Source organism: Prenolepis imparis, unplaced genomic scaffold, assembly GCF_030444845.1.
Source record: "Prenolepis imparis isolate NDT839.2.m4 unplaced genomic scaffold, iyPreImpa1.0 SCAF_1, whole genome shotgun sequence".
Taxonomy (NCBI): Eukaryota; Metazoa; Arthropoda; class Insecta; order Hymenoptera; family Formicidae; genus Prenolepis; species Prenolepis imparis.
This window is the reverse complement of record NW_028141159.1, coordinates 2,030,672-2,056,935: the sequence shown is the minus strand read 5'-3', so window position 1 is coordinate 2,056,935 and position 26,264 is coordinate 2,030,672. Positions and strand designations below refer to the sequence as shown.

General features: G+C 33.7%; 1 protein-coding gene across 2 annotated transcripts; it reads right to left on the bottom strand.

Moving 5' to 3' along the window:
* Nucleotide 1: 1 nt before the first annotated feature.
* LOC145941710 (uncharacterized) lies at nucleotides 2-26,243 on the bottom strand. Of its 2 annotated transcripts, none has more exons than XM_083047985.1 (5): nucleotides 26,110-26,243; nucleotides 7,069-7,191; nucleotides 846-2,813; nucleotides 447-645; nucleotides 2-207 (listed from the first exon to the last, which is right to left on the bottom strand). In XM_083047985.1, the coding sequence occupies exons 2-5, from the start codon at nucleotides 7,187-7,189 to the stop codon at nucleotides 159-161; spliced, it is 2,337 nt and encodes a 778-aa protein (XP_082904111.1). In that variant the 5' UTR covers nucleotides 7,190-7,191; nucleotides 26,110-26,243; the 3' UTR covers nucleotides 2-158. The 2 variants fall into 2 exon arrangements, with proteins under 2 accessions (XP_082904111.1, XP_082904103.1); XM_083047977.1 differs by lacking the exon at nucleotides 26,110-26,243 and adding an exon at nucleotides 25,296-25,513.
* Between the last annotated feature and the right edge of the window lie 21 nt (nucleotides 26,244-26,264).

The following is a 26,264-nucleotide window of genomic DNA, read 5'->3' as shown; positions in this document are numbered from 1 at the left end:
ATTATTCTTAATTAAATAATTGTTTTATTTCTAGCGAATTCCGAAAATTTACAATATATACATAATTTGTATTTTACATTTTACTTTCAATGCTGCCTATCTCTCTTTCAATGATGATTTAGCGAGCCAACGATGAAACATCGTACCATACGTCTCCATTACGTGTCTATCAGCAAAAGATCTGCACACGACTTGGCTTTCGGCATTCTAAAGTACAAAAGTAAAAAATAATATAGAAGCGACATACAAACAGATTTCATTCAATTAATTTTCTTCTATATAAATATTATTTTTTTGAAATAGATATTAATATAGATTAAATATTGAAAGTTAACTTGCACTTTAAAATCAATTAATATATTAATTGAAATTAATTAATTATTAAATATAGCAATACATAATTTATTTAGTTTATTAAATGTTTAATTTAATATTGGAGAACTTACTGTGATTCACGATTTTTCACGCGTCTACACAGGTGCAAAGCAACCGGTCCACTTTTAATATGGCGAAAAAGTTGTACGGCTTCGCGATGCGTCAAGTCGTGACAGACCTGGCCATTTACAGCCAAAATTTCATCTCCTGCGCGCAAACGACCATCTTCGGCAGCCTGACCACCAGGTAGTACCGACTTTATGAATATACCTGTACACATTGAAAAATATCGATTACAAAGAATATACAGATAATACGCGTTTTTGTGGGGCACATCATATTTCTCGCAGATAATCCACGCGTGCACGACAAAATTGAGATAATCGCATTTATTACGTTGCACGCACATGATAGAAGATAGTTGACGTTTAAGAAATTGAAAAAATATATAGAACGAAAAATATATATACCGATGCTTCCTTTCGGACTGTCTCTTCCGCCAACTATAGTGAACCCCAGGGACTTTTTCCCGGTCCCTTTCTCGAAAAGCACCGTAAGGAACGTGGACACGGTACTCCTCGGCCTTCGCGGGAGGGTGCAGAACTTGGAGATACTTTGTGCGAACGTGCTGTCCACATTCGTCGCAAATTTCTCAGACGAGATCGATCTGTTCGACTCGTCCTTCTTGTCTCGATGACACCTGGTCTGATGCTTCCTAAAGTGCGAGCTGGGCGAGCTCTCGACGATCACTCCGTGGCCATCTTCCATGCTGACGTTTTCATAATCCACGCTGCTTTCTGTTAGCCTTTTCGCTTGCTGATCAACTCCCGATAATCTCAAGACGACAATGTCGACGTCACCAGGACCGCTACCGTTACCCAGAATCTTTCTCGCCTCCGCCATAGTCAGACCGCGCAGTCTCTTTCCGTTGACGATTAGAATTTCATCGCCGATCCTCAGAGTGCCCTCTTTATCAGCTAGTCCGTTCGGTACCACGTGAGCTACCAGATAACCCGGATTGGATTCGGCGGTTTTCGCAATGAAAATACCCAGGCATTGATCGGACGTCTCCTTGAGGAGCTTCACGACCATCGTCTCTGTTGCATAGGCTCTGCTTCTTACAACCTGCAAGCCGGAAGTGCGCTTTTTCCGTTTAGAATCCTCATCCGCGTTTCTCTCCTCTCTTTCCCGATCCGTATTATTCTCTGCAGAGACTCGAGTCGCTTGATCTATCAACGTGTCGTTCGCGGCTTGGCAAACGTTCGAGTACTCCTCGATAAGACCCGTCTCGGAGATATCCTTAGCCCTGTCATACGTATCTAAACTGGCGAATAACCGCGTGGTCTTGTCGACGTCCACGGCGGACGAGAAGGGTCTCCTAGGCGGAAGTCGAGGCGGCGATCCCAGACAAGAGTCGTTATAGCTGCTGTTGTTCAGCGGTCCGGAAGCACCGCTGCTACATCTGTCGTCCAGGAGGGAACTGGTGGCGGAGTCGTTGTCCAGAATCCCGGAGTCATTGTCGTCCTGATCCTGATCCTCGTAGAGCGGATTCGTCCGCAGCTCTTCGAGACCCGGCAGCGTGCCGTAAGAGAAGCTACGTAACCTCCGTCTTTCCCTGTCCTTGCAATCCTTCTTATAAATCTTGGCGATCAACTTGTTCGTCGAGCTCTTCAGATATCTGTCCTGCATCGCGCGAAATTTCGCCGCCAGGCAACTGGACGGCGTAACGCTACCGAACGTCGCGTCCTTCTTGAAGATGGTCTCACCATTGACGTGTCTGGGTATCTCCCCTTTAGTATCGACCATCCTAGTACGATCAATGGCTTGATCGGCGCTACGATTCACGTCGAGGAAATCCCGATTGGTTCTCCCCCATCGATAATCGTGCGGCATCGCGTCTTCCCGGATCGAGTCCGTCTCTCTCGGCCACTCGGACTGTTTTCGAGGTGTCGAGGTACGAAAGCCGAGAAAGGAGAACCGTTGTTCCTCCTGATGCTTCTTGTACGGTAACCTGCTCTGCGACTTGGCGCGTCTCCTCTTCTTCGTCTGGCTCTTCTCCTCTTCCGTGGTGTCCTTCAGGTCTGATTCGCAGACCGATCGCCGCAACTCGTTCCTCATCAGACCGCGATGCCTCAGCTCGCACATGGAACGGAACTGGACTCGTCTCGCTTCCTCGTCGTCCTCGTCGTCCTCGCCGTCATCGTTCTCGTCCTCGTCGGAATCGCGATCCTTGAAGAAGCTCAGCTTGGTACTCTTTACGCGATCCAACAGAGGGTTTCGCTTCTCGCACACTCTCCGCCGCTCTTCCTGTATTCTCTTCTTACCCTTCTTATTGGAAGTCCGTTCGGTTGTCACTTGGGAGGTCTGCACGTTGTAACAGTTCCTCTCGGATTCGGAACTCGAGGATTTTCTTCGAGCCCATCGCACCGGCGACATGTCTGCAACATAAGACAAGGTAAGAAGATATCAATAAACATTTCGAATAGGATATAAAGTTACGTATAGTTAAAAAATATTTCTGTCTTATTAAAAATATTTAAATCACATTTTATCTTATTATATTGTCTCCCAAAAAAATATATTTTATATTTATTATATTAATTATATTTTATATTAATTAAATATTTTTTTATGCCTTTATATTCTATTAAACGGAACACTGTACGAGATTTTGAATGAATGACATACAAGATAGTAGACCGTAAATTCTCATTTCTGCAGATCTGTCTAAAAGTGAAATCTGAACCCCGTGACTTCTGAATCGAAAGTGATCTCCGCTTTCAGTGCAATTCGTGACGATACCGACAAATCTGCGAGTTCCGTCAAGTATGACGTCATATTCATCCTAATGAGGTTTTGCACAGGATATGCGTAAAACAGGATGTTCCCATGAATTGTTAGAATATTATTCAGATAATGATAAAGACATTACTAATGATATGAGGCAATAAATAAATACAAAAAATAAAAATATCATATTTATACATACATATATATAATATTAAATTGCAGTGCAATAGATTTCGTCGCATTTGTCAAATAGAATTGAAAATCCAATTACACAACTTCGAGGACATAATTTTTATTAATCAAAATAATTATACAATACACTCTTCTTCAGGCTACAAAAGAAGTTTTGTAATATTTAAAAAATTGAGTTCTAAGTGTTTCTTTAAAATAGTATTTTTTAGGGTATGTGAACTTGGCACTCCTATGTTATGCTATCATAGTTCTGTTAAGAGTTCTGAGTTATTTAGAACCATAAGAAGAGTTCTTGATAATTTTTAGAAATAGTTCCGGTCATTACAATAACGAAAATCAGTTTCAAAAAATAGGGGTGCCAACTTCACATTTTTTTACACATCAAGTTCTAATAGTTTTGAGCAGAGTTTTAAGGTTCTTTTAAATAGTTATATAGTTCCTGATTATTTTTTTAAAGAGTTCTGCAATTTTTATAGAGATAAAAAAGCATACTTTCAATGTTAAAGATACGTTTTTTTATCTAAAAATTGCAGAACTCTTTCAAAAAATAATCAGGAACTATATATAACTATTTAAAAGAACCTTAAAACTCTGCTCAAAACTATTGGAACTCGATGTGTAAAGAAATGTGAAGTTGGCACCCCTATGTTTTGAAACTGATTTTCGTTATCGTAATGACCGGAACTATTTCTAAAAATTATCAAGAACTCTTCCTATGGTTCCAAATAACTCAGAACTCTTAACAGAACTATGATAGCATAACATAGGGGTGCCAACTTCACACACCCATTTTTTAAATAAAATAAACAATAAACATATTTTGCATTAAATTCACGATTATATTGATGATACGAAAATGCTGACCGCAGCCTTGCGCATTATGAGGAAATTGACCCTGTTAAAAAAAATGCAAGACTCGCAATATTAAGGTATGTGAGAACATGGGCTTTGCATGTCATAACAAAATGCGTCGAAAGCTACACTGATATCAATTTATCCCCGTAGTATTACGAGTTGTAACTTTACGGAACGAGGCGATCGACAGCGATCGAGATAATGCAAGCCAAGTAATACCGCTATCTCGACTAGATGTATAATACCATCTTCAATCTTCAAGATGAGTATGCGGGATTTATTCATTTTAAATTAGAGTTCGTCATCGCGCGCATTGCAATACATTTAAATCATTCTTGTTTATTCTTAATAAATAAGAGAATAAACACTTTTCGCAACAAATATAAATTGACTCGTCTTTATATTTGCAATTTCAACAATTGAAGAATGCAAAACAGTTGTGTATGTGCGTGTGTGAGAGAGAAAGAATGTGTGAATCTGCATTTCATGCGTATATTATCGTCTGGAATGCGTAAACCGGATACAATAAAAAATAGATCGGACGCTTGAGTAATGCTTTATCGTCCTTTAAATCATGTCTGACGTCAAAAACTGCGGTCACGGTTTCTCACGTCAAAAATTCTTAGAGGCAACCTACTTCCTGATGCGAAAATGTTTCATAGTCATGCGGTTAAATGCGAAATAAATATATCGTTCCATCTCGATCGCGCTAACTATATATATCTCGATAATTAGCGATTACTAATGTATAATTAGAAGCGAGCCGATTCATATTGTTGTAGATTGTCACTGCCGTCGCCGTCAATTGCATTTATGGTCTTATGGGAAACGCTTATACAATCACGCATAAAGCTACAAATTGCGTCCTCGACAATGATCCTTTATATTAACGTGCATTCACGTAGGCCGGCGGTGTCAATTTGCTCCTATTCTCGCTTTTCAACCAGTCACTCGGGACTCGACGGAACGTTGAATCGTAATCCTTGCATTCAGAATGGAATCTGGCATCCCTCTCTCTCTCCTTCCCTTTCTCTTTTTCACAAATATTGCTTTGCACGCTATACACGTGATGGAACGACACGCAGCGATATGCGCGACACGCAAGATACGATTTTCGCAAAAATTAGTCTGATTCTTGGTAACGAGAACAAAAACAAAAGATTGCGTTCTATACACATATATATATGTACACACGTTTGCAGATTATTAGACTCAAACATATTTTCATGTTGAGATTACTTCAGTTCTATTTTTTTGCGTTTTTTAATAGACATATTTAAGTTTTATTTTTTTATAAAAGATTGAAGATTTTTAAATAATTTTTTGATCTACAGATTATTCGGAAACATCTTTTTTAGTGATAAAAACTCATATTGAATTAGCAAGCGGTCACTGTGTGTGCGTGATGTTTGTGTCATATTATCGCTGATACTGATCAGTTTTATTGTGTTAGTTTTGTATAAGTCTGAATAATGTATACAATACACTATGGACAATAATAAATTTAGTTTTAATTTTAATTGAATTACAGTTGTTTGACAATAGAGATGTTTTTACAGTTGGAAAATTTGTGTTTTCTTGTTAAAAACGGTCCCCGTTAAAATTTTTGTGTTAAATATTTAACACATTCATGTGTTAAATTAACATATTGCTGTTGTGTTAATTGCACTCAAATGTTAAATTATTAAAATAACTGAAAAAAAGTGTAAAAATAACACAATGTGTATTTACTTTTAATATAACACAATAAATATGTTTGGTATTATTAGTAACAAGATTTATCTGTTAAAATTTACAGAAAAAAATGTTAATTTTACTTTATAATATAAGTGGGGATGATAAAATGTAAAATTAACAATTTTTTTAGTTAATTTTTACATTCAAACTATGTTAATTTAACACAAAATTTATTTTAAGTTTACTTGAAGTTTGCATTTATTTTATGTTAAAATATTAACACAGTATTCGTGTCATCATTTAACATCCGTATTATGTTAAATTAACACAAAAATTTCTGTGGACCGTTTGGGACATGTGATATTTGTTAAATTTAACACAAATTTTTCAACTGTGTTTAAATCGTTAAAATTTTAAGGTATGGAGAAGAAAAATGATCTATTTATTAAATATTAAAATATAACTTTGAGTATTCCGTATGTTACAATATATGTTACAATTAAAGTTATTTCCTCAAATAAATAATTAAAACGGTAAAAATGTTTGAGTTTAATAATCTAAACAGACGTCTGTAAATAGATATCATTTTTCTTCTCCAAACCTCTACGATTAAAATTCAATCAACATTAAAGATAAATTATTATTTATAGTGTATATTATTTAGATTTGTACAAAACTAACACGATAAAACCGACCAATATCAGCGATAATATGACACAAACATCATAGACATGCAATGACCGCTTGCTGATTCAATGAGTTTTTATCACTAAAAAAGATATTTTTGAATAATCTGCAGGTCAAAAAATTATAAAGAAATCTTCAATCTTTTATAAAAAAAATAAAATTTAAATAAATATATCTATTAAAAAATGCAAAAAAATAAAATAATGCGAGGTCTACAATAGAGTCGTAAAGTCATAAGTCACAAGAAATTGACCAATCACTGAATGTGAGGAGAATAATCGACTGTGATTGGTTAATTTCTTACGACTCTATTGTAGACCCCGCATAACTATAAAGTAATCTCAATATAAAAATATGTTTGAGCCTAAAAATCTGCACACGTCTGTATATAGAACGCAAGAAACGCAAGAAAAAAAATATTTAAAAATAAAATATATATAATATTTTTTTTCTACAAAAATTAGATGCCGCCTTTTTTAAAATGATTCTTACCTCTGCATCGAGACCTCGCGCGAAAATGAGAGGACACTTCTTCATTGACATCTTCATCGGCTCGTAGGGGACTTAGACGTAAGAGTCTCGGTGCCTCGGCGTGGCCGCGAAACCAACGCATATCTGTAAGAAATTGGAAAGTCATTACGTGGTTTTTGTACGTGACAGCATATGGCAATATCTCTCGGCAACGTGCCGATAAGTAATTTCTTTGGCGCGTTTATCTCGCAAATAATAACAATTTGTATCATTATATACATATAATTAAACTTTAATTCGAAATTCTTTCGTATTAAAAGAATCTTCTGTCGAACTCGTCAGAGAATCTATTGTTGTAAAATTAAAATGGTGAATTGTGGGATATTTTCTCTCTTTCCGTGGGTATATATATATGTATTTATTATTCTGGCATTCCAGCAATAAAGAAATATTTTTGTGTCAAAAGATATTAAATAAAATAAGTGTTCACTCAGCGAAGAGATTGTAATTGTGTAAAAGTGAAACAATAGATCTTGGGAAGCGAATGAATTTTAACTGAATGTCAATGGTGACAATCACCGGTTGAAACCAGGCTATTTCTTTTCACTTCGCTACTGCTCTTGTTTATGATACGATCTAATAACGCGGTAGAGAAAACTGCGCGTGATGATCATAATGATCGCACAAGCGAACGTGAAAAAATGTGCGAACGAAATGAATTTAATACATAATAAATCCACATTCTTCAGTTATAATTCCACTCTAATAGAAATCTAAAAGAAAATTGAAAGTTTGTTGTCCGAAAAATTGCAATCTTTCATGAGATTTTTTGCTGAGAAAACTTCGACTTCGAGATAAATCAGAGAATCTATTAACAAAATTAATTTTATTTAATTTTTCTTTAATTTAATTTAATTAAAATTTTTAGATACACTCGAGACAATTGTTTAAATACGTCTTTCGCGCCACTCAATAAAAGACGTATATTTATATTCATTTTATTCTCCTCTTTAGAATTTATTTTGCCGCAAAATGCTCCTTTTAAAACGCCGCTTTCATTCGAACTAGTGTATTGACGAAAACACTTTGCGATAGTCTTCTTTTTTTCCCGTTCCGAAAACGGGATCCACACTTATTACTTTATTTACTGATGAGTATATGATGTTCAATGTAGGACCTTGCCAGATTTACATTTGTGCGTTCGAACGAGGTGGTACGGAATATACAGCATCACCCATCGCTCATCACAACGGTACTTTCATGACAAGGAGGTTGCCGCATCATCTACGTCGTCTAGCTTACAACTTTTCGTACCGATGGCACTGATATACGCATGCGTTAACTTGAAGACATTTACAGTCATCTACTATCTTCTCTACTCATGCAAGTATAGTTGACGAAGAAAAAGATATACATGCAATATTCAATATAAGATAAAACAAGTAAGAGTCAATTATAGGTATATTTCTTTTGATTTATTATCATTACACTTGTAATAATATATTTTTTATTCCCGTAATACGAGAACGTCCGAGAATTTCTTCGAGACTTTACCAGAACGGTATTCGTGCAATTTTTCTTCGATTTTATGGATCTTTCTACCTTGTAGAAAAATATCAGCGACCGGAAATACCGAATGCATTCCGCACCCCGCCGCGTATATGTATATTCAAGAAATTCTTAAAAGGTCTGTCACAAATCTGTTAGAGATTTTACGCGGATACATCTTATAATAAATGTTGCAGTTTACATGACTGCGTAAAAAAAGTACCGCTTTTTAAAATTGATCGGAAATAATTATAATCAATTGACTTGCAATTGATCATAATTATTTCAATATTAATTGCATCGATCACTGGACATCGTAATAAAAGCAATTATCGTATCACGTAATTAATATTGAAATTATGATCAATTTTATTTTAAGGTCCAATCAATTTTAAAAAGCGATACTTTTTTACATAATATTATCTCATTATTTTTCTGGCACAGTATCGATAAAAAATAAGGTTATTTCATCAATACTGTTGCACGTAACACAAAAGATAATTTATCTTTTTTTCTCTAGCAAAAACACCGTGGACGGAATGTTCGCGAAAGGCAATACCGTTTATCTGACCCGCCTAGAATCCGTAATATTTTTATTTAAATAACGGATAGGATATAATCATATGATTATAAAAATATATGGAGAATATTGCGCATATATTTAATTTAAATTATATAATTTTTATAACTGAGAAAATTATTATTAGAAAAACAAGACTATATCGATAATGTTTACGCAACTGCGGCCATGTAAAACATTTATCTAATTTTTTTATACCTCTCTATAAGATACAGGAAAAATTATTAATTTTGACATACCTAATATTATCGGTAATTAAGACTTGTAAAATAAGATTTAAGTCTAGATGCAAGTGTTTCGCTGATGGATAGAGCTTTGTTGCATACTAATAGTTTAGAAGCGCTTCCAAGCGTAAAATTATCCTTTATTTTCAAACATTAAAATGGAGCGTCTCAGTATGCAATTCTAAACATCCTATACATTATTCTACAACTCTCTTCACTTCCGTTTCGCGCAATATACTATATCGTATATTGTCGTATCCAACGTACAAGCACGGATTGCGAGTCGATTCATTGCCATCATATAGCATTCAAGAAAATGCCAGCTACACGTCAGCAAGTATAATAAATATGCAAGAATATTGCTGCTACGCAAAATTTTGCGAAGTAGTATCGCTCAAACTTGAAAAAATACTGGATATAAATATTATCGATAAAGGTCATATATATATTTATCTTTATTAGTAACGCATAATAATCGATTTAATCAAGATATGGAAAAAAATATGTTCCCAATTTTCATTGCAAACATTTATGTATATAAAAAGGAAAAAAATTGAATAACATATTTTAATTATGATAATAATTACATTAATAATCATATTAATATTCATAAAGAAATTATAATATAATATGTAATTACATATGCGCATAATTAAAGTGATATTATAATCATATAAAATGTATATTTAAATTACAATAAATTCACATTTATATTTTATGATATTTCGTTATTATAATTACGAAGCAAAATGAAGAGACGATTGTATTGAACGGAATAATCTTTTTATTTCACACGACACTTGGAACGATAGAGATCCGTGCATTTAATTAAACTGCAATGCGTTATGCAAGATGTTAATGCACGTTAATGATTATACGTATATATCTGCATAATGGATGATTACGAGGACAGCGACGAGAAGGTGAAGGAAGAAAAAAAAATCAGGGGAAGGGAGGTATAAACGTACAACTTTCTCCGATGCAAAATATGTGTGCCATCGCCTTCTTAGCTCCTCTCCAGAGGCTACGCCTCTTCTCATTTTCACTTTTCGTGGATTAAACCCACGCAAAAGCAGCCAGACGTTAATTAAGTTCGCAATCAAGAGTGTAATGCGATCAGATTACTTCCAAGCGGTAGTTTTATTAAAGAGAGAATTTAGAATACTCTCGGCTATTTATTATCGCTTATTTTTATATAATTTATATAACATATACAAGAACGAAATGCGTTTCCGCATTTTTATAATATAATGTATATACCTACAAAGAAAAGAAATGCGTTTCTGCATTTTTAAAAACATCCAAATTAAAATCTCTCTCTTGTATGTATGTTAAATTCAAGATAAGAAATGCATCGTGAGATATAAAAAAATGTTGCTGTTATTAATAGAAAAATATGAAAAATCGAGTATTAAAATGAACTAAAATTAAATTCTTGAATTTTTAATAAACTTTTCTGAAAAAAAAATTATATAGATTTCATGAAAATTTAATCTTTAATTCAAGATACTATAGGGAGTCAATTTAACGCAATCTAACTGTGTTATTTCACGCTGTGTTGAACGACAGGATTTTTTAATTCTACTTGACCGCGAAGTGCACCTCTCAGCTTGAAGCTCAAAGCGTTTCTCCTCCGCCGCGCGTTGCGCGATAAATATCGCGGAAAATTCGCGGTTGTTAAAGACTCGAGGAATGTGGGAGCTAAACGTCCAGTTATCCGGGCATAGATTTATCGTTCCACTTTCGTGGGCTGCCGATCCGTTCCTGACCGCGGTCGCAGCCGCGCTGGCAGCTCGATTTTACTCCGTTGTGAGTCTAGCCTCCGCGAATATAGCCTCCGGATTGTAAATCTTCGCGATGCGGTGAGACGCAGCTGTTATCGTCGTGCGGTATAATATTAAGGTAATTCTGACGGTCCATTATTACGAACGTATCAGCTTAATATAAATTTAAATTTAATACAATAATTTAAATTTATAATATAATCAAATTTAAATTTAAATATTACATAATTTTTTTTTATTTTTGCACTATATGGCGAAATAAATTAATGTCTTGCACGACAAATTTGATGAAAATTGTTCTGAAAATTGTTTGATTTTTGCGAATTAATAAAAAAAAAAATTTGTTTTTGCTTTGCTCTCGCTCCTGATATCGCATAATGCAATTACTGCAGCGAGGGACCTTCAGGAGGGACATCACTTTCCTCTGCGGTAAGCGGAAAAGATAAATTTCTCTCTAAAACTTACGAGACGAATGCTTTCGTTCACATGGTTAATTGCACGATACAACTGTGCTTCGTGCTCGTAAGAAATCTGTGACTCGCGTGTCACGAGATATTTTTGCGAACGCACCGGACACGCCATTAATGCATGCGACTGTGCACGAGACTCTCCGCGGGCTATGTCGATTTCACCGGTACGAGCTTGAACCAGGAATTATCGGCCAGAAAATAAATCAATGCGCGACTGAATAGTGCAAAATTGCACATACCTTTATTTTTAACTTTGATGAATCTAATTATAGCTTCCTTACACAATTTATTAAAAAATCTAAGATTAATTAATAAGATATTTAATAATGAGATCTTTAAAATCAGAGATTTAATAGTACACAAATTATATTCATATTCTTATTATATTTTGATTAACGCTATATTTCTTGTTTAGGATTTTTCTAGTAGCATTAGATATTTTTAATTTGCTTCTATTTTAATCGTATATTATTGTCATGTTTGATGGTAATTTATTTGTTACACATCTCGTATTCAATAACATAATAGATATTGTTGTTTCTTTCATTGGAAATAATAAAAGAACTGCATCATTTGAATCCGAGTTGCATTCGCAGCTCGTGGCGAACGTTCCCTTTCTCGTTACAAGTAATTCAGTTGCAAAATATTGTCTCGCAACAAACGGCAAAAAACAAAAAATGCTTGCGGCGACCGCGTTTCACCTTAAAACTCGTACTTTTATAGTAATTGCGCCATTACGCGCACGAAGGTGTAAAGTGGTAACGTACTCGCGCAAAATTATATCCAGACGGCAGGTGAGTCTTCGTTCAATTATTGTTTTACAAGCAAAAGCACTGTCTGGTCGCGTAAATATCGAATATACGAGTACATTATTGATAGTTCCGAGAAAAAATTGATTCTATGAAAAAGATAAGTAAAAAAATGCTTCATCTTCAAAAGAATCGAATTAATCTGTTTTTTCTCTTTCACAATGGTGTTACATCATAGATGAGAAAGAGAATTCCTTTCAACAGCGACTCTTTGTCAGAATATGATTAAAGAGATACAATATTTTACTAAAGAATATAAGAAGGTATATTTACAAAAATAATCTTGATAATTTAAATTATTATTATTATTAAATTATTATATAATTTTTTAGAAGATGCATTATTTTTACTTGAAACAATTTATCTTGTACGATGATCAAAGATTATTCAAAGACTTGAGAAGAATAAAAAAAGAAGATTAATAATTTCTCCACTTAAAAAAACTTTTTTTAAGCAAGCCTTACAAAAAGAACTTTATTTTATTTGTTTTAATGTGGAGTTATCATGTTTCTAATTATATTTAAGATTGGAATTAGAAAAAGACGGAAAAAAGTCAATGAAATCTCGGTTGTCGTTGGAGGTTTCGTCTTGAAAACAATTCATATCGGACAGAGATTTGTCGTTCAATGGAGGAATCGACACATACGTATATATACACACATAAGTATACGTCGCTGAATGCAATTTGAGGTAAAGTGTGACGCGTACGTATAAAGCATGACGTGCCCCGGATGCTCGTAAAACATTCTCCGCCGCGTGGCTACTGAGTCGTAACTCGCTCCCGCTTCCTAGGTATTGTTATCGCGTACCTGGGGGATTCTGGGATCTGCATGCGTTACCGCCGCGGACTACCTCGATGCAAATTATCCGTGCGACTCCTCGAAATGTGGATGCATTTTCGCACATGATAATTCAATGCCATTCATGCAATGCCATTTCCTCTTTCGAGACAATTTCGTATTATATTCTTTTTCATCGTTTTTCTGCAAACATTTTTTTTCCAAAAAGAGCGTTTGTCATGTAAAGAATGATTTGCTCATTTTTCGGGAATGGAAGGTATAACAACGGTTGTAATACTTGTAATGCTCGAAAAACATGTTAATGAACGAGACGTTAGTATAATTAAAACAGTATTAAAAAAAATCTTTCCGTGACGTAGTCTTGCTATCTTGAGATTCGTTTCTTATCTGTTATATGTACATATATACGCTCTTCTTTGCTTATCTGTTTGCAAATGTAATTTGACGGTTTTTATTTTATTTGTCTCTTTCGTCATACAAAGACGTCATCCTTGCCTTTTTTTATCAATAAATTTTTCTGGCATGCACGATTAGACAAAAAAATTGTGCGATTATGTGGTATAATGTTTTATAGCGTGTTCAGCAATAGGATTTGGTGAACGAGGTCCTTCGAGACTCTCGAGTCTAATAATGCATTAAGAAGCGTGTGCGCAGAAGCCTAAAACCCGTAATTTAAAGAATCGGACAAAGCGATAAAAAATGTTGGAGAGGATCGGTTCGGCATAACCGTTACCTTGATGGCTCAGTTTGGCCGACCATCGTAGATTTTACGACGAGGATTCTTTAATGGCGCTTTATAGCGAAATAAAAGCTAAATGTCACTTCGTGAACTGCAAACGATGCATTTTATTGTTAAAAATACATATCTGAATTGGGACTCTCTCTTTCTCTCTTTTTTTTTTATGTCAGAAGATGTCACATTTGACGCGGATCCAAGTTTGACGTGAAAATAAATTCTTGTCTCTTTATTAATTAAAAAAAAAGTATCCTCTTTAATGATTTTAGAAAATATGTTTAAAATACTTACACAGTTGAAAAATTTGTGTTAAATTTAACAAATATCACATGTCCCAAACGGTCCACAGAAATTTTGGTGTTAATTTAACATAATACGGATATGTTAAATGATGACACGAATATTGTGTTAATATTTTAACAAAATTAATGCAAACTTCAAGTAAACTTAAAATAAATTTTGTGTTAAATTAACATAGTTTTGTAAAACTTAACTAAAAAAATTGTTAATTTTACATTTTATCATCCCCACTTATATTATAAAGTAAAATTCACATTTTTTTTCTGTAAATTTTAACAGATAAATCTTGTCACTAATAATATCGAACATATTTATTGTGTAAAATTAAAAGTAAATACACATTGTGTTATTTTTACACTTTTTTTTCAGTTATTTTAATAATTTAACATTTGAGTTCAATTAACACAACAGCAATATGTTAATTTAACACATGAATGTGTTAAATATTTAACACAAAAATTTTAACGGGGATCGTTTTTAACAAGAAAACACAAATTTTCCAACTGTGTACTTTTATGTATGAATGTTTTTTCTTTAAGAGAGACGACACAATTTTTTTTAAACAAAATATTTTAGTTTTATTTTAGATGCAGAAAATGTAATGACAGATCAGCTGATTTCAATTGATTTCATTTAATGCGAAATGGAAGAAAATATTCAACATGTTGGCACGTGCTCGAGTAAAGGTAAAATCATTTTCTAACACATGTGTGTATATAAGAGAAAAGATTAGCTTGAAATATTACCAGATTACTTTACCATACCCTATATATCACGATACACGAGACAAGGGGTATATATGTATACATACATACACGCGATACAAATCTCGCGTTTCTCATACTCGCGACTCTTCGGACCGCTTCTATAATCATCGACACAGTTAATTTTCCAAGATGACTTTTGTATGGTAAACTCGCGGATAACCGGACCAAAGAGAGAGCCCACTAGGAGCGTTCCTCTATCAAGGCCGCGGGCGAGGTAGTCCTTTTATTTTCTGGCCATTTGACGAGAGCGACATGCCGAGCATTCCTCGCTGGAATAGCCGTGTAACTACGCCCTCGGCATTGCGCTCGCTCGTGTCTACGTCTGTATATGTGTTGGAGCGCGTACGCTATCGCGAGGCTGGTGAATGTACGCGTACATTCACGTGCATTCGGAGGTATAAGGTGGTGTATGAGGTGCGTATGTATTGCTAGACACGCGTGTACATGTACATACATACACGCGTGCATATAAAATAAGATACACACGCGTACGCGTAAAGGACGGAGCTCCAAGGTCGATTACTGGTTAACCCTTCCCCTCCGCGCTATTCCTCCGAGAGAACCCACCGGGACGGAAGGAGAAAGAGAATGGGACAAAGACAACGCGCTCTTTCTGCCTTCTCTCTCTCTCTCTCTCTCTCTCTCTCTCTTTCTCTCTCTCTCTCTTCTTGGAGAGAAATCTGACATATGAGATCTGACTAGCGAAATTTTCGTATAATAATTATTCAAGAAAATTTCCACGAAATTCTATATATTTTGGCTTCAGAAATATATTATCTCTGTAATTCTATATAGATTCCTGTGTCATCAAGTAACAAACGGTGAGACTTTTTTCGAAAGGTAGAGAAAAGACCGCATATATATAATATATAATATTAGCATATATAATATTATATATATAGATTATGCCACATGCTTTCAAATTTCTCTCGAAACCTTTTCTGTTTCATTTTTCTTTCTATCTTTTTTATCCCATCAATTAAATTATATCTGATTTTAATTTTGGGAATACTTTTCTCAATTTTTAATTTTCATTCGCTTAAAAAAAAATTATCTTAAAAAAAGTTTGCCACAATTTATTAATTATATTGAAATATAATCTCTGAAGGGTGTGATTTCTAATAAATATAAATAGGCATAAATTTTCCGCTTTCATCTACACACTGACAAGAATTTTCTCTTAGAATTTACCCTGAAAATCATGGTAATCATTGAACAATATAGTATGGAAAGAATTTTATGAGAATTTCTCTGATTAATATTTATCAAAATCAGAGAAATTTTCATAAAATTCTTTCCATACCATATTGTCCCACGATTACCATGATTTTCAGGGTAAATTCTAAGAGAAAATTCTCTCTGTGTAGGAACTAGAGTCCAAGAATAGAATGATATATCGATTTTAGTATTTCTGCTATTCTCTTCAGGTTCCACATCGGTTCAGAGGGGTCAAGCGAAACTCGAGGAGGGGTTGCGGTTAACCCGATCGCATTCGCGATAACACTAAATCTCGCTTAAACGCGAAACCTGATACTGTGTCAAGTACCGATTGTATTATTCCCCGACATACGCATATGTATACGTACGCAGAGAGAAAGACAGAGAGATGCGTATAGTACCATCCCTGATAATATTCCCAATGGCTTTTGCCGCAGGAGGACCGGAAGCGGGATACGTGCGTGGACAATTATACTCTCTCGCGAGGCCGCTCATAGAATCCGGCCTATCTTGTCACGATCCACAATACGAGAATAGCAGTTTTGCTCGAGAACGACCCCCTTCAGTCGCGCTCGACTTTCCGGTTTAACCGCTCCTTCTTCTAATCGCTTCCCTTCCTGCGTGTCGGACGATCCTTTCGTCCTTGATCTTCCCTGCACATCTGGAGATGTAGCGCGATCAGCGAGAGTTGCATCTCGAACCATTTTATCCGTCAGAGATGCAAACTCAAGAAGATCAAGAAGAAGGATCGAGACCTTTCGTACATCTTGGTATACAATCTGCAGAAACATTTCCCAGCGAATTTTTCATCGAATCCCTATCGAGAATCCCTAACGTGTTCTACATTTTATTTAATTAACCCACTTTTAATATACCTCGGATTTTTTTCTATCGAATCGCGTCAGCTGATCGTTGACAGGTAAGACTCATTCATCCGCGTTTCATTCGTATTCACGAATTGCGGACGCGCGTTGTTGCCCCGATGTGGAATATTCAATGAGATTTTCCGATGTCGCTGACACTGATTGTGAATTGAATTCGGGACGAATGTCTACCGTAGACGACGGATATCGGGATGGTCCGTACGCGCTGATAGCGATTGAGGTCGCACGCGACGAGATCATGAAAGCTCCGTTACCGGGTTAAGCCCCACCGTGGGCCACATATGTATGTATATGATATGCATGTACATATGTATGCGATATGTGCATAGAGTTTAATTCAAGGTAAAACCCCAAGTAAACAGATTTCCATAGATCTTGTAATAACTATCATCACATTTTCTGCATCTCTCTCTCTTTTTTCTCACTAAAATATTATCTTATATATTACTTAAAAATATTTTTTAATTTTTTAAAAGTATTAATATATTATTTTAAAAAATCGTAGTCTTATAAAAAAAAAAAGAGAGAATTTTCTCTTAGAATTTACTCCGAAAATCATAGTAATCGTGGAACAATATGGTATGGAAAGAATTTTATGAGAATTTCTCCGATTAATATTTATTACAATAAAAAAATAAAATATGTTTGATTAAGGCTCCTGGGTGCTCACCGCGGCCATATTGGATTGTGACGTCAGAGGCGAGAAAGCATACGCTGAAAATTCTTAGATGCCATTTTTTAATGAAAAGATATTTCGATTAAACAGCACTTCAGATGGCTTTAGCACACTCTTAAAAACCCCCGAAAACTATCCTTTTCCCTTTATAATCAATCAACATCTGTAAAATGATCAAGATGTCAGAGTTTGACATGCGGAATGACTGCGCATGTGCAAAGACCAGACGGACTGGGCTTCATAATATTACATTTTACAGCTGTTGATTGATTATAAAGGGGAAAGGATAGTTTTCGGGGTTTTTTAAGAGTGTGCTAAAGCCATCTGAAGTGCTGTTTCATCGAAATATTTTTTTATTTCGAAATGGCATCTAAGAAATTTTAGCGTGTGTTTTCTCGCCTCTGACGTCACGATTTCGACATGGTCGGAAAGGAGCCAGGAGCCTTAATTGTACTAAAAATATAGTAAAATTTACTAAAAGTATGGTAAAATTAATCAAACATATTTTTAAAATTCTTTCCATACCATACTGTTCCATGATTACCATGATTTTCAGGGTAAATTCTAAGAGAAAATTCTCTCTGTATGTACATAAAAGTAAATATTATACCCATCTTTGAGATCGTTGCGCAAATTGACAGAGAAATGCGTCCGATGATTCCGGACACGTTTCGTACAATTTATTATTATACGCGTAAAGAAGATGCATGCGCGAAGCAAGTCGCGACAATGAATTCGGTTCGGGTTATCAGTTATCAGCGCCTCGAATTGCGTAATAAGCGTATGCAACTGATATGTGACGTCACACGCGAAAATCGCGCAAGAAAGTCACGCGTGTTCGTCAGCGGCGGCCTTCTCCGTTCGAGGTTGAACTGTCCGTCGCCTCGGATCATTATCAGAGCGTATATGGAGGAATGTTGTACATACATGCACGCGTGCACGGAGCAAAACCACGGATGAAGCATCGGGGGATACACGAGACTCGCGCGAGTATTTGCGTGCGTTCTACCGTGACCGCACTTTGGATCGAGATCGGATCGAGCGATAGAGAACTAGTCCGGTTTCGTTCGTCGAGTTAAATGACATTTTTACGTCGAGAATTCATTCCACTTTGTGTACATTGCCGGTAAGTTTCGTATCGAGTATATATGACGTTCGACTGGTGAAAAAAAAATTTCCATATTGAATAATTTATGATTCGTATTACAAAATTCGAGAACTCGCAATAATTAGATACATAAAATATTTATATATAATATATATTCGAAAGATTCTGAATTATTTTAATTTTAGAAGCGAAAAATAATAAACCGATAGACTTAATAAATATGTCTAAAGTATCTCATAATTTAAAAATTAACTTTAATAACGTTAATATGCTTATTAACAAAAAATACGAGGATAAAATAATTTTTATCGAGTAGCAATAATTAATCGTGAGATTTTAATTTTTTTTTACGTTTCTTGATAATAAAATCAATAATAAATAAAAGATTCGAGGCAACGTATCTCACAATTAGCTTACAAAATCGTGCTTCTTGCTAGAATTGCTCTATAATATCCATTACATGCTAAAATTATTATTATGTAAAAAATAAAACCGATAAAGACTCGCTTGTCCTCCTCTTCTGTCAGAAAACTGAAAAATTATCGGAATGTGCATCCTAGGCCGAACAGAGAAAAAAAAAGCGCACATGCAACTTATACTGCACGCTCGTTCTACGGTTGCTTACGCGCATTTAAGAAAAAAAAATGAGAGAGAGAGAGAGAGAAGATAATATCGTTCAAGTAGCGCGCGGAGTGAAAGTTTCGAACGTAACGAGTGCGCGCCCGTTGCCAATACCTGTTTTGCATTCCAGATAATTAACATCGTTTCACGTTAGCATGTGTAACATTTTACGCACCGGAGGGGATTTATGCGACCCGTTCGGTATTTCCCGCCCCGAGAGAAAAAACTACGTAACACACCGTGTGTAATACGTCATACGGGGAAAATTATCATATCTTACCATTAATATATATGTAATATATATAAAATTATTTTAATAATATATTTTATTATAATATAATTATAATATATAAGTATATTATAAAATAATTATAATATATAAGTATTATAATATATAAAATTATTATATATAAATTATAAAAATATTAATATATATATATACACAGTTGGAAAATTTGTGTTTTCTTGTTAAAAACGGTCCCCGTTAAAATTTTTGTGTTAAATATTTAACACATTCATGTGTTAATTTAACATATTACTGTTGTGTTAATTGAACTCAAATGTTAAATTATTAAAACAACAAAAAAAAGTGTAAAAATAACACAATGTGCATCTATTTTTAATATTACACAATAAATATGTTCCGTATTATTAGTGACAAGATTTATTTGTTAAAATTTATAGGAAAAAAATGTTAATTTTACTTTATAATTTAAGTAGGGATGATAAAATGTAAAATTAACAATTTTTTAAGTTAATTTTTACATTAAAACTATGTTAATTTAACACAAATTTAATTTTAAGTTTATTTGAAGTTTGCATTTATTTTATGTTAAAATATTAACACAATATTCGTGTCACCATTTAACATATCCGTATTATGTTAAATTAACACAAAAATTTCTGTGGACCGTTTGGGACAGGTGATATTTGTTAAATTTAACACAAATTTTTCAACTGTGTAATGTATATAAAATTTGGAGTCAACTGCGCTTTCTAATACGATTCTCCGATTCGAAAGTCGAAATTTTTAAGCGAGATAAGAGAGAGAACGTCTTAAGAGAGCGAGAGAGGAGAGAAAGACTCGCCGTGTAAAATACTTTCTGCGCTAAGCGCTAGAAAGTGATCGGTCATCCGTGATGAAATGCTATTAAATTACATCTTTTTCAATGAACATCTCATTGTACTTTCGCTTCGAAAATTCTTCCTCGTTTTATGGAGCGTGCGATATCAAATTCAATTCTGCGCTTTACGCGGCGCTTAATCAGTATAAAGAAAATAATTAGTCTCTATCATTAATATTCTGATCGTAAGACCAGGCGGTCCGTAAACTTACGAGCGAAAAAAAGGAATTTATCTCGACGAATCTCTTTGCGAAGCGTATCGAAAGAAAAGGCATTGCGTTATAAAGTTGTGGAATGAATGACTCGCAGATTAAGTCAATCAGCGAAACGACGTCACATAAATTAATCAATGTTTCAATAAAGAGACAGAAAGAGAGATTAAACAACACATCTGATAAGAGATACCGGGAATTAAAATTTTTAAAAAAATAAAATAAAAATAAAAATTGGAATTAAAATAAAAAATAAAAAAAATTTGATCTCTCTTAAAATAAAAAATAAAAAAAATTCGAGCTCTCTTCAAACGTCAAACCTGATCCCCTCTGTTTCTCGCACGCGTCTACCTCGAATGGGTGGTACCTCGGTGATGATTGTAAAAAAAGTACCGTTTATATATCTTTTCATTACCGAATGTCACCGTATTCGTATCGCTTTGAAATTCGTATATGTGTGTGACGTATAAAATTTTGTGGTGTAACTTCGTAACACGCTGCGCGCCGAGAGCAGCGTGTTTATCGACGTCTTGGTTTACGAGACGTCGTTAAAAACGCTGTCGAAATCCATTTCCTGGTCGCAAACAAGTCTGTCCCGTAACGTGCTCATACCGCTCTTCTCGCGATAAAAATACGCTCGTGAAATATGCACAAGTATCCGCGAGATTACAATTGCTATTAATAAATTCGTCGACGAAAAATCGATACGAAAGGAGAGAACATTTACGGAGAATAAATCGGTCATACATATGTATATACATATATTTAGACAAAAGCTGTGTTTATATGCGTATACAGGTGATATAAATTTAACGTGTTCTACGATCAAGTCACAATCAATTTTTCCTCAACAAGAATATCGAAGCCTTTTCGGTTGAAAAAATGTTATATTGAATTTAAAATAATTTTAATAATTTTATTTTATATTTTTTATTAGAAAAAAAAAATGGGTTAAATACCAAGTAGCTTTCTCAGCGTTCTATAAATAGAACTTTAATTTGACGCTTATATTGACATATGACATTTGACATAACGACATGATTTTATGACTGTATTAACGATAAGAAAAAAATGCGGACGCAGAAGCTGGATTCGAATCACATATTGACTAAGGTGGAAAAAAATCTTGCGTATAAAATAAACGTCTCAATTAATTAAAGTATATTATTACTACATAATCTATATAGGTCTGATAAAAAAAATAATGTCGTAAAAATCGCGTATAAAAAACATGTGTGTCGCGTAACAAATAATATTCCTCGCGACTCGAGGTATTTCCATCTCTTCAACGGAGAACCGTATAATTCGAAGTCCGTTAACCAAATCGTGTCCGTGAAACCAAACAACTGCACAGGTGTGTTATTCGTTTCACTTTACTACTTTCCTGCTACTTGACGCGGCAAACGACGCAAAGGCAAACGCGAGTTTCCCAAAGAGAAGAGAGAAGAAAAAATATACCGCCAAGAAGCGCGTATCTCTTTTTTCGGAGATTCTTGCACCGTTGCAAGAGTTGGGGAATAAATTCGTGATAATTCGTCGTTCACATCGTTAAGACAGCGCGCTTTTGGCTCACCGCATCCCGCGCGCGATGCCAGTTAATTAATGAATAATTATAATTAGACGGGATTCCCATGGTTTCCCTTTTGTGAGCTTTGATTGTACGCTGGAAGGCAGAAGGAGCGCGAGTAACCGGCGAATCTCCACGACAATTCACTGCAACTGCAAGAGAATCGAGCATGCCGACTACGAGAGCGCGGCGCGATTGAAATAATAGGCTCGTGTGAGAAATTTAGAATCATGTCAGACGAGACGTGTAATCGTGATGTAATTCTCAAGTGTGTTACTCCCAGTGTATGCCGGTTATTATATACGCATGTACACCTATTTAGAATACATCCGAAATCGGCGCGTTTCCGTTTCTTATACCTCGTTTTGTTATATTTTTTTCTTTATGAGATAATAGAATTGTTTATTTGAAAATATATCAAAATAGTAAGTCTCAATATTTGAAAGCTATAAATTAATGTTTGATATACATCTATTCCGAAATCGGCCCGTTTGTTACTTCATTATATTTTTTTCTTATGAAATAATAGAATTATTTAGTTGATCGAATTTATCGAAAATAATAAATCGTAATATTTGAAAGTTATAAATTAATTTTCTCTTTCGAACAAAATTATTTGATGACATAATAATAAGTAATTCAATTATTTTGAATATTTTACTAATTCGTATTATCATTTATCTTTTTTACATACACAGTTGAAAAATTTGTGTCAAATTTAACAAATATCACATGTCCCAAACGGTCCACAGAAATTGTGTTAATTTAACATAATACGGATATGTTAAATGATGACACGAATATTGTGTTAATATTTTAACATAAAATAAATGCTTCAAGTAAACTTAAAATAAATTTTGTGTTAAATTAACATAGTTTTAATGTAAAAATTAACTAAAAAAATTGTTAATTTTACATTTTATCATCCCCACTTATATTATAAAGTAAAATTTAACATTTTTTTTCTGTAAATTTTAACAGATAAATCTTGTCACTAATAATATCGAACATATTTATTGTGTAAAATAAAAAGTAAATACACATTGTGTTATTTTTACACTTTTTTTCAGTTATTTTAATAATTTAACATTTGAGTTCAATTAACACAACAGTATGTTAATTCAACACAAAAATTTTAACGGGGACCGTTTCTAACAAGAAAACACAAATTTTCCAACTGTATAACCTTACACAGTTGGAAAATTTGTGTTTTCTTGTTAAAAACGGTCCCCGTTAAAATTTTTGTGTTAAATATTTAACACATTCATGTGTTAATTTAACATATTGCTGTTATGTTAATTGGACTCAAATGTTAAATTATTAAAACAACTAAAAAAAAGTGTAAAAATAACACAATGTATATCTATTTTTAATTTTACACAATAAATATGTTCCGTATTATTAGTGACAAGATTTATCTGTTAAAATTTACAGAAAAAAATGTTAATTTTACTTTATAATATAAGTGGGGGTGATAAAATGTAAAATTAACAATTTTTTTAGTTAATTTTTACATTAAAACTATGTTAATTTTACACAAAATTTATTTTAAGTTTATTTGAAGTTTGCATTTATTTTATGTTAAAATATTAACACAATATTCGTGTCACCATTTAACATATCCGTATTATGTTAAATTAACACAAAAATTTCTGTGGACCGTTTGGGACAGGTGATATTTGTTAAATTTAACACAAATTTTTCAACTGTGTACGATTTCTAAATTTAAGATTGAATTATTTTTGTTAAATATTAATATTATATAATTGTTAAAAATAATTGTGATAATGGTTTAAAAAGAAATTAATAATCTGATTAAGTCGGATTAAGTAATAATCGATAAGATCTTATATACTCATGTAAATATGTGCTACTTATAAATGATTTGTAATCATAGTTATTTAATAGTCATAAGTAACAATCAGTTCAATCATTGGAATTTCCTTTGTCAATAGATCAATCACATTCATATCAACAGAGATATATTTTCTCAACAAACAGTCTTATGATCCTATGTATATAAATCACTATATGTATCTCACATTGTATGAATCTTGAGTAGGTTTTACATAAATAAGTAGGTTAAATCATAAAATCAAAATACTCAAAACGTAAAACTTTTGTAGATACATAATTTAAGCGTTATAATAAAATGTATTATTTTATAAAACTAAATTATTATCTTTTAAGATTTTTAATATGCTCTGTTATATGTATTAAATAGTGAAACATATAGAAGAAACTTTCAAATATGTATATAAAAAAATATAGCATAGTTATATCTTATAATATAGCTAGAGTTTACCAATATATTTTCTTTTTTAAAAAGATTATTTTTTATTAAAAAAATATTATATACTTATAAATAATTTGGCATTAAAATCTACTTCATATACACAAAGACCAAATTAAACTGTTACTCTGTTGAGTTTTAAATTTAACACAGTATAGTATGAGTTCATAGTTCATACATATACATATAATATAAAATTGAAAAATAATTCATATGATAAGTAAAAGTTTTCGAATATGTAGGTATACATATATATATGTATATGACGCACATAAAATGACATTCTTTTTTTCAATTACGTGGCATTAGAAAGTTCAAATTCTCTTACAATAAATATCGCTTTTAAAACGAAGCGAAACGTCATATCATATGTCATATGTTCCGAAGACATCGAAAAGTCATTTAGACAAAGTTATTTATATCGTGCTAAGATCTCGAAGATTAATAAATAAATACATCGCGCGGAAAGGACATGAATTCTCGGTAGAGAAATACCTTATATAAATTCCTTTCGCCGGTATTCTCACCTGATAGCCGATGAAACGATCTATTCAATGAGGAATCCGCTGAATCATTCTCATCTCGATTTCTCTTCCCGATAAAAAAAAAACTAACTCCTTATTTCGTTCTCTCTTGAAAGGACACAGTGTCGCGATATCCGGTAACGTATGACTTTTTTTCAGGACGTATATACGAACGTCAGAGTTGAACGCGACGGCGAATAGAACCGAACCTACTCGATCGAGCAATCACGAAGAACTGACTAGTCTCTCGCTCTCTCGTTGGTTGACATTTCCTCTCGCTCGCTGCCGCGAAAAGCGAACAGCTGACGCCCTCTGTCGGGGTTTCCTCTACTTAACAACTCAATTTTTCGATCGGTAAATGCTCTCTGAATAACCATCATAAAAATGGTGGAACAATTGAATTATCTCTCAATATATTTTTGTACAAAATAAAAAAAAGTTGATGTGTAATAATATCGTATAATTAAAATGACATCAAGCTCTAAATATTTAATAAGCACGTCGCGTGGAAGAAATAAGAAATACTCAGATATGTTTATAGATGGTTTTTCCATTATTGCATTACATAAAATATTTATACAGAAAAAATGTAATATAAAATCGATAAAGAAAGATTTCGATTATGGACACCGAATTCGCTACTTCAAACGATATATATTAATCGATAATAAGGGAATATAGTGAAATTCTTAATTAAATATGTAATTTAATATCGCAGACGCGTCGTCAAATTTATTGAGGTTATCGTGCTCCAACTTGGGGCTTGCACACATTTATATTTTAATTTTAGTTTATCGAGTGACGAATAATGACTGACCTTATATATTCGCTCTTCCTCTTCATCGCCGGAACACTTTCCAGAGAAGATATATAAACAAACTCGTCTCAAACTTGCAATTTTACAACCGACAGTCATTTAGCACCTTTGGCACTTTTACACGTAAAAAACGCGGCAATCGCGATATCCAATCG

Coding starts and splice junctions, on each gene's coding strand:
- LOC145941710 (XM_083047985.1), bottom strand. CDS start 7,189: ATGCGTTGGTTTCGCGGCCACGCCGAGGCACCGAGACTCTTACGTCTA. Junction 2,814..7,068: donor CGCGAGGTCTCGATGCAGAG/GTAAGAATCATT, acceptor CTTATGTTGCAG/ACATGTCGCCGGTGCGATGG. Junction 208..446: donor GTGAAAAATCGTGAATCACA/GTAAGTTCTCCA, acceptor TTTGTACTTTAG/AATGCCGAAAGCCAAGTCGT.